This window comes from Myotis yumanensis, unplaced genomic scaffold (genome assembly GCF_028538775.1).
Source record: "Myotis yumanensis isolate MYYU_CA2020_CCGP unplaced genomic scaffold, mMyoYum1.0.hap1 SCAF_13, whole genome shotgun sequence".
NCBI classification, from domain to species: Eukaryota; Metazoa; Chordata; class Mammalia; order Chiroptera; family Vespertilionidae; genus Myotis; species Myotis yumanensis.
In genome coordinates, this window is record NW_027223764.1 from 15588226 (window position 1) to 15596354 (window position 8129).

General features: G+C 54.1%; 1 protein-coding gene across 2 annotated transcripts in view; it reads right to left on the bottom strand.

Annotated features, from left to right (window-relative positions):
• SORCS3 (sortilin related VPS10 domain containing receptor 3) overlaps positions 1–7063 on the bottom strand; it is a 518681-nt gene extending 511618 nt beyond the window's left edge. The window contains exon 1 of one of the 2 annotated variants that reach the window (XM_070432330.1): positions 6350–7063. In XM_070432330.1, coding sequence (XP_070288431.1) covers positions 6350–6976 — 627 coding nt within the window. In that variant the 5' untranslated portion in view covers positions 6977–7063. The remainder of the gene's footprint in view (positions 1–6349) is intronic. The other variant, XM_070432331.1, reaches the window with a different exon arrangement.
• Positions 7064–8129: the final 1066 nt, after the last annotated feature.

The window sequence follows — 8129 nt, forward strand, 5'->3', positions numbered from 1 at the left end:
ACAGAAACACAAAGAGGAAGACCAGTAGGGAGTCCATGCCGTGTTCCTATCTGAGCCTCATATCCCTCATCTCTGTGCAGAGTGATTTGATGAAGACAATTTCTAAGTGCATGTCCAGCCTTGACATTCTGCGAGACTAGGATGCTTGTAGCATCTCCCACAGTGATCCTCTCTCCTCTGAACTCATAGCCTAAAATGGTCACGTGACAATTGACCACATATCACCCCATGGCATCTGTCTTGCTGTCATGTGTTACTTTCTACAAGAGCAGTCTCATATCCAAAGCATATTGGAAGGACCTTGAGGCAAACATTGCCTTGTCTTTGTTTGTCTTCTCCCTCCATCAGCCCCTGTGCCCAGACCACTGGCACATACAGAGGAAATACTTAGGAAAGGGTTGAATATCTTATATGAGTCCATCTAATCTCTGGAGTACATAAGAAAGAAGCCAAGACTGCTGACTAGTCCCTATTTCTATCTTACTACATGGGATAGAGCTGCCTCTAAATCTTATGTTGAAATTCATATATGAATGATAAACCAGGTGTATAAACTCAATGCTATTAAGAGACAGTGTTAGTGCCCATCAGCAGATGAGTGGATTAAAAAACTGTGATACATCTACACAATGGAATACTACGCTGCTATAAAAAAGAAAGAACTCTTACAATTCACAAGAGGATGGATGGACATGGAGAGCATTATGCTAAGCGAAATAAGCCAGTCGGAGAAAGATAAATATGACATGATCTCACTCATTTGTAGAATATAATAAACAACATAAACTGATGAACAAAAATAGATCCAGAGACAGAGAAACCTTGAACAGGCCGTCAAACTTCAGGGGGAAGGTAGGAGAGAAGGGGGTGATAGAAGATCAACCAAAGGACTTGTATGCATGCATATAAGCATAACCAATGGACACAGACACTAGGTGGGTAAGGGCATGTGCTGGGGGTGGGAGTGGCCAGGAAGAGGTCAATGGGGGGAAAAGGAGACATATGTAATACTTTAAACAATAAAGAATTTTTTAAAAAAAGAGATGGTGTTAGACTCCCCCCCTCCCCCTGTGGCTAAGACAGTCTATAAATTCTATACGTACATAGGAAAAGGGGAAATAAATGCCTTGAAGGAAGGTTCCATAGAGGTGCTGTGTTTGAATCTCTAACTATGCTATGAACAACAATAGAGGGAGACTCAAGAGCTAAGGCTTGGAGTCAAGAGGAGGCTTGGCACAATGAAGGAGCTGCCTTGCCTAGAGTGAAGGAGTCAAATATAAAAGTTGGAGAAAGAGACCAAGAATATATACAGTGAGGGGCCCTGAATGCCCAGCTAACGGATTTGAATCTAAAGGCTAAAGGTACTCGAGCTCAAATGTGGGCATACTGCTTGAAATACTCCTGGTGATAGCAGCTGTCAAGTTAGAAGCGGCTGAGAAAGAAATCATTGATATCCCAAAGGATGAGAATTTCCAAATCCTTTGTAGCCTCTGTTAAATGAGACGTGGGACTATCCTCCTTTACCCACATGGTCCAACATGACTGAGTACCTACTCCATGTAAGGCAGAGCTCTCTCATCTCTACTCACTACCAACAAAGTCAGTCACCCTCCAGTTCAAAGGGGGATAAGTATGGTCAGCCCAATTCCACCCACCCCACAATGCCAGATCTGATGACTCAAAGTGGCCCACCAGGCACTAGCATTCTATTTTCCACCTCCTCCTCCACTAGGTCTCTTTTCTCCCAAACTTGCTGAAAAAAAATCATCCTTTGGCATTTTTCCCTGTGCAGGAAGCGTCTCAAGCCAGCCAAGGGGCCAAAGGAAGCAGGAGATCAACAGGTGAGTCAAAGCACATGCCGCAGGGACACCTGGCCTTGGAGAAAGCCCTGGCCTCCAGACTCATCTTCCTATCTCAGCCTGTCCGGCTATGCTGCACCTCTCAGCTCCTTCCAGTTCCTAAATTCCTTCTGTTGCAATAGATTTACACAGCCCGAGGGAAAGCAGTTCTCCCTTCTGCTCCCCGAGCCTTCTTGCCACTGGAGCCACCACCCCCCTTCCTTTAAATCCCATTGGAGACGCCACTTCCTGGCATTCCTTTCTTGTCAACTCAAAGCAAGCTCCAACCACTACATTTCTGCAATCATTCGATCAGGCCTCCCAATTAAGGAGTTTGCAACTTCTGCTCACCTTGGAAATCACTGCAGGATCTGAGACGCAAACAACACTCTGTAACCCAGACATCAAGGGAAGCACAGAGCAGACAAATAGCCTGTGTCAACCCTCTCCTCTTAACCCCTCCCCCAGACCAACAGTGACCAGGAGCAATTAGTGCTTTCTGCCTTGCCCAGCTACATCTCCACTGAGATGGCTCCCCTGTAATATTAATTAAAAACAGATTCTTTTTGGCAGCCCCTCGAAGAACGGCTTCTGTGGCAGGTTTCTTTATTAAGCCTCTGAGAAGGCAAAATGCATTAAGAAATTATGACATGGGGACTGTGAGCACAGACAATGAAGGCTAGACAATCCAGCCAAAAGCTATCTGAGAAATCTGTTTGGGAGCCACAATTAGATGCTCCAGTGCGTGGAATACAATTAATCGGATCAAATCTGTCACTATTTTGCACATTAGGAGTAAATATTTTAGAGCACAGTTCAGCTGAATTAGTTAAGGGTATGAAATCCCAACTGGGAGAATCCGTGTGCCCCCACCTGCTAGCATGCTCAGGGAAGGGTGGTCTGATAGGAACCCGGAATTGCCAGCATCTCTCATTTCTCTTCACCAAGCTGCAGTGTTGGGCACATTAACTGAAAACTATCTGGCAAGTGGTTCCGACCAGATACACTGCAGGGGCAGCAGCCTGCAAATCCATGCTCTGGGAGTGAGCTGCTGGAAAGGAATGGGGGCCCATCTAAAGAGGGGCAGCACTGCCACCTCAATACCAGGAATGGAAATCCCCACCAAGGATTACTCCAGGGAGGAGGGGGCATGGAACATGGGCGGTTGCCTTCACAACTCTCCACAGCCATTTGCCAACTCACTGACCAAGCAGAGGGGTATCTTGCTTCCTTTGTGGGAGAAGGGCAGAATGATGGTTTCCTGTTCCCCCTGGAAACCACGGGGACTGGGCTCTCTCTGGGTGTTTGTGGAACATCCTCTAACCCATTCATCACCAGGATCCCAGCTGGAGATAACCAGAGAGAATGAATGGCAAATCACTCAGGTTCCAAGTTCAAGTCCACTTATCTCTTCCCCAAAAAACCTGGCAGGGCAAGAACAATAAGTGGGGAACCAACCAGGCAAGGCGGGCGGGGGGGGGGGGGGGGGGGGGGCGCGGACGGGGACCGAGACTCCATCCCCTCCTGATGCATTCTGGCTCAAGCCTGCTGGGCACCTCCTCCTTGGCCCCCATGTCACCCCTCACCACTCTTGGGACCAAAGTGAATACATGTTCCAAGCCTGGGACAAGGGTACCCTTCTGCCCACTGAGCCCCTGGATACATGCTGGATGCATGAGGTGGGGTGGAGGTCCTTGCCTTGCATGCCCACTCTGCATGCCTGACTGCAAACTGTCTGAGTGGAGCTCAATTTCTAGTTATATGGGGTGACTGAAAACTCCCATAGAAAGAAACTCATGTCAAGTAACAAGGTCCACCAAAGGCACTTGACAGGAGAACATGTTAACCGGGTGCCTTCCCAGAGCAGTGCATGTTTAACACTTTTGAAGCCAGAAGAGAAGAGGGAATTCTCTTTTCCTGCCAAAAGAGCCTTATGTGGGACCCAAGTTGTCTGCCTTGGGGCTGTCTCTCTCCACTTGGACCTTTCAGAAGGCCCATCAACCCCATCATTCTTCGCCTGGATTTTATCTAGAGCACCTTCTTTCACTCCCTCAGGACAGGGAGAGGGGAAAGAAACCAACTGGTTAAGGTAGTAGAAACTGGTTTCCCAATTACTCTCCCAAGGTGTTACCTTTTTTTAAGTCTCTAAAAGACAGAGTCATGTTAATGTTTCCCCATATTCCCTCAGAGCATCACGGACCGATACTCAGCAAAGCCTTTCTCACTGGCATGGCCTGCAAAGCGTGGTCAAAAGAGGCAGGTCCAGCCCAGGAGTTCAAGAGGCAGTCCTCCTCTGGACCAGAGAAAGAGAGCACCCTGGGGTCCCTGCACCAGCTGTGCTACCTTGCTTTTTGCTTGAACGGTAAGACATGCCACCAGCACAACCAATCAACCCCGGGGGACTGTCTGTGGATTGTCCAAACCTCATCACTGTTACTACAGACTCCAAGGCCAGCTTGTCCACTCCCCGGGCCCCACTGGCCCTCTTTTAACTGAAGAGCCGATTCCCCGGGGAACATTGGGCAAGACATGCCCCCTCACTTCCTCTGCTGCGCACGGGCACACAAGACGGGCAGAGAAGGCTATGCTTGTTTAACTACTATTTACAAAAAGCAACTACTATTTTCTAACGTCCCATCTTCAAGGCTTTGTCAACACACACACACACACACACACACACACAGATCCTTAAAATAAAAGCAGAGGTATAAGAAAAAAAAAGAGTGAGTTTAATGTGTAATTCGTGATAAAGTCACAGGTGCATGAGGACATTGCCTCTTCCTCTGAGGACACATTTACTTCAAGATAGCCTGTCCATCCTCCTCACCCAGGAAGGAATACACACACACACACACACACACACACACACACACACACAGTCACTCCTCTGGGAACTTGTAAGTCTTCAATCACCCATCCCTGCAAAGGCACATGTTGCCCACTCCCCACATCCACAGCTGCCCACTCCAAAGCTATGGGGGTATTTGCTAGGGGCAGATGAAGCAGTGCACTGTGCTGGCTGCCAAGGATCTGGACTGCCCAAGTCCTTCCCACCCAGCACCCCTTACCCCGGCTGGGCTACCAGTGCTGTGTATCATTAAGAACCAGGGAATCTGTACTCAGGATTACCTACGTGCTGCGCTCTGCAGACTCCTAGCTCTCCTGTTATTCGCTTCTCACCCATGCCACCCCCAGCCAGGCCCCGTTAAAATAAGATGAAATTTTCGCAGGGAAATCTTTAATGCCAGTCATGAAGAGACATACAAAAGGAGTAGGGCGGCGCTTTCCCATCCAATGAGTTCCCCCAGGCTGCCTGTGCAGACTTCCATCGTCCTCCTGCCCAATGCTGGGGTCCTATCCCATCGGGAGAGCCAGAGAGGAGAAAAGGTTTTTTGTGAGACTGGCTGAAGTGGGGGGCAACGGAAGTGAGGGGAGTGGGGTAAATCATGGGAGGCCGTTCCTCTCCGCCCGGAGAGCCCATTCCCAGCTGTTCCTGGGCTTGGCTGCACTGCGCTGAGTGCAGGCGAGCTGGGTGGGGAGGGACCCCTCTGGGCCCGCTCTGCTGCGGGCTGCAGAGGCTGCTGGGGCAGACGGGCCGGAGCCCAGCGCTGGATCCAGAGCTCAGAGCCACGGGAGGGGACTCGAGGGCGCCACCTCTCGATACAGCCGCTTCCCGGGGAACCTGGCCGCAGAGTAGAGGTGGAGGGAGAGGTGTGCTGAAGCACACAGGACCCATCTCCACTCGCGAGCGAACTGTATGTAGTTCAGGACGACTCGGCCCAGGCGAGTTTATTTGCTCAGCGACTGGTGTGTGCTTGTGCATGTGTGAGGGGAATGGATGCTGAATTTCACTTCATGCTTTAAACTTTCTTGTTGCCTCTCCTGTAGCATTCCAGGGCAGCTGCCCAGATTTGGGGGGGCGGGGGGGGGGCGGGGGGCGTAATTAGTGTCACCTGGAGGCCAGGCTGGGGTCGGCTTGGCCCTGTTTCCCGCCAGGGCTGGGAGCTGGGAGAAAGTGGCCGGGAGCAGAGAGCAGAGACCCTTAGGCGGGCAGGAGTAAGGGGTCTGAGTGGCCTCCATCACCCCGGGCTCCCTTTCGAGTGATTGGAGAGGAGAAAGGGTTCGAAGGAAGCCCTAGAATCTGTCAGTCTGTCCAGCGGCTCCCACCCCCAATCAGTCAGTGTCCTCACTACGAATTCAATCGCCCAACAGGAAAACTCCAAGCCAAGTACACCAGAACTACAGATCCCTCCTCTGCTCATCTTTAAGCTCCTTCACCCTCCCCTCCCCTCCCGGCTGCCCCAATCACCAATAAACAAACACACACACCATCTTCCAACAAACTCCACTAACCTGTTGGGGGCGTGGGGGGAAGCTAGGTCAACCTGTTCTCTCTAAAAGTCATGGTGCTCCCCGCAACCCTCGAGTAACTATCTGTCCCTCGTTCAGGCCCCCCATGCTCCCTTGCTGCGGGGAGATAGTGGGGTCCCCGGCCCGCGGCGGGTACTCACGCTGCTGTTGTGTCCTGACCAGTGCACCATGGCTTGGTTGTGGGCCGAATCCCCGGTCAGCGCGAAGGAGGTGCTGGGCAGCCTGAGCTCTTCGGCCGCCGCGCCCCCGGCCCGAGAAGCCTTCGCCTCCTCCCGGAGCCCCTTGGCCAGAGGACGGCTTCCTTTGGAACCATCGGCCCAAGCAGTGGCCCGGGAGTCCCCGCGTTCCAGGGCACTGGAGGGCTGCGCTCGGCGACTCCTCCTCGAGCCGCCAGGTTTGCTAGGAGCCGGGATGCCCTGTCCCCACCGTGCACCTGCCGGCGACAGCCCCCCGGCATCTTCCTGCTGATTTCCTCCACTACCGCCGGCTGCCTTGGGCATCGGCTCTGGTCCGGGCCGGCGCCCGAGCGCGACGCCTCTCCGTGCTGTCGCCAGGTCCTCCGGCCACTGGCTGGCCACTGCCCGCGGCAAGAGTGGCAGCAGAGCCGGGCGCCGCGAAACCGGGGCCGCGGGACGCCCAGGACCGCCTGTAGCTCCCCAAGTGATCTCGGCTCCGGCTAGGACCCACGTCGACAGGAGCAGGAGCCCAGTCCGGGCAAGGGGCGCCCCGGGCCAACCTGCGGGGCGCTCCGTGCGCGCCAACTCCATCCCGCTGCGGCTGCAGAGGCTCGGGCCGCGGAGTGTGTGGCGCCGGCCGGTGCGGGTCCGCGCGCGGGGTGTGCGTCTGCCAGCGAGCCAGCCAGCTAGTGTGTGTCGGGGGAGTGGGGAGGGGGCGGCCGCGAAGGAGGTGGCTCGGGCTGGCGCGCCTCCTGGGTCCTCTCCACTCCTCTCCTCGCTCTTGATCGCTTGCTCTCTTGTCCAGAGGGTGATTCCAAACCGGGGGAAATTAACGCCCCTTCGGAGCTTTTTTATTTTTCTCCCTTAAAATAAGATTCCCAGAATCTTCCCCACCGAGCTCCAACAGAAATTTTGTAAAAAGGAGTGTTCAAAGATAATGAGCAAATCCTCTTTGAAAAGACGAAAATCAAGCCCGATCCAGAAGAAGGGGCTGGTGACAGACCCCAATCCAGTCTCTCCGAAATCCAGCCTCCAACCTGCTCCTGGTGAAGAGTTGGGAGATGCTTCTGGCTGCTTTTCGGGGGTTACTCTTCCGGCCCGTTGGGGTGGGCGGGGGGGCGAGGGGAGATGGCACGCCGGGAGGACAGGATGGGTCTCAAGGGAGGAGGAGTAAAGTGTTTTCAGCGCCAACTGTTCCGGTTCGGGAGCCAAGGGGGAGCCCAGCCAGAGCTGGCGCGTGGGGAGACAGCACTAGGAAGCTGAGCGAGGGATGGACGGGGGACTCCACTCCGGCTCCCCGGCCCCCACCCCTCGCAGCCTGGGCGGGGAACGCGTAGGGTGCTCCTGTGCGCGTGCGTGCGCGCAGGCGGGCGGTGGGGAGGCGAGGGGTGCCCCTGGGTGGGGGTACTTAGCTGAGCTGGGCTGTCTGGGTATGCCGCAGGTCCTCGGCTCCGTGCGTGTGCATTTGCACGCGTGTGTGTTCGTGTGCGTGTGAGCGATGGGGGTGGGGGCGGGAGGGGTGTGCTGGGGCTGTGGTCAGGCTCGGATCACGCACGGGCTGCGTTTGCATTTACGAGCCTGTGAGTCGTCAGAAAGGCGAGACACAGCAAGGCTGGCGGGTCAGGGTAGCCCTCCTCCCCCTGGCGTCCAAGGCACCCCTGGCCCCCGCCACCCGAGCAGGTAAATTGGTTGTTCTTTAAGCCTATAGAAGGCGAGGGAGAGAACTGGGAGGCTCCAGCGGTGG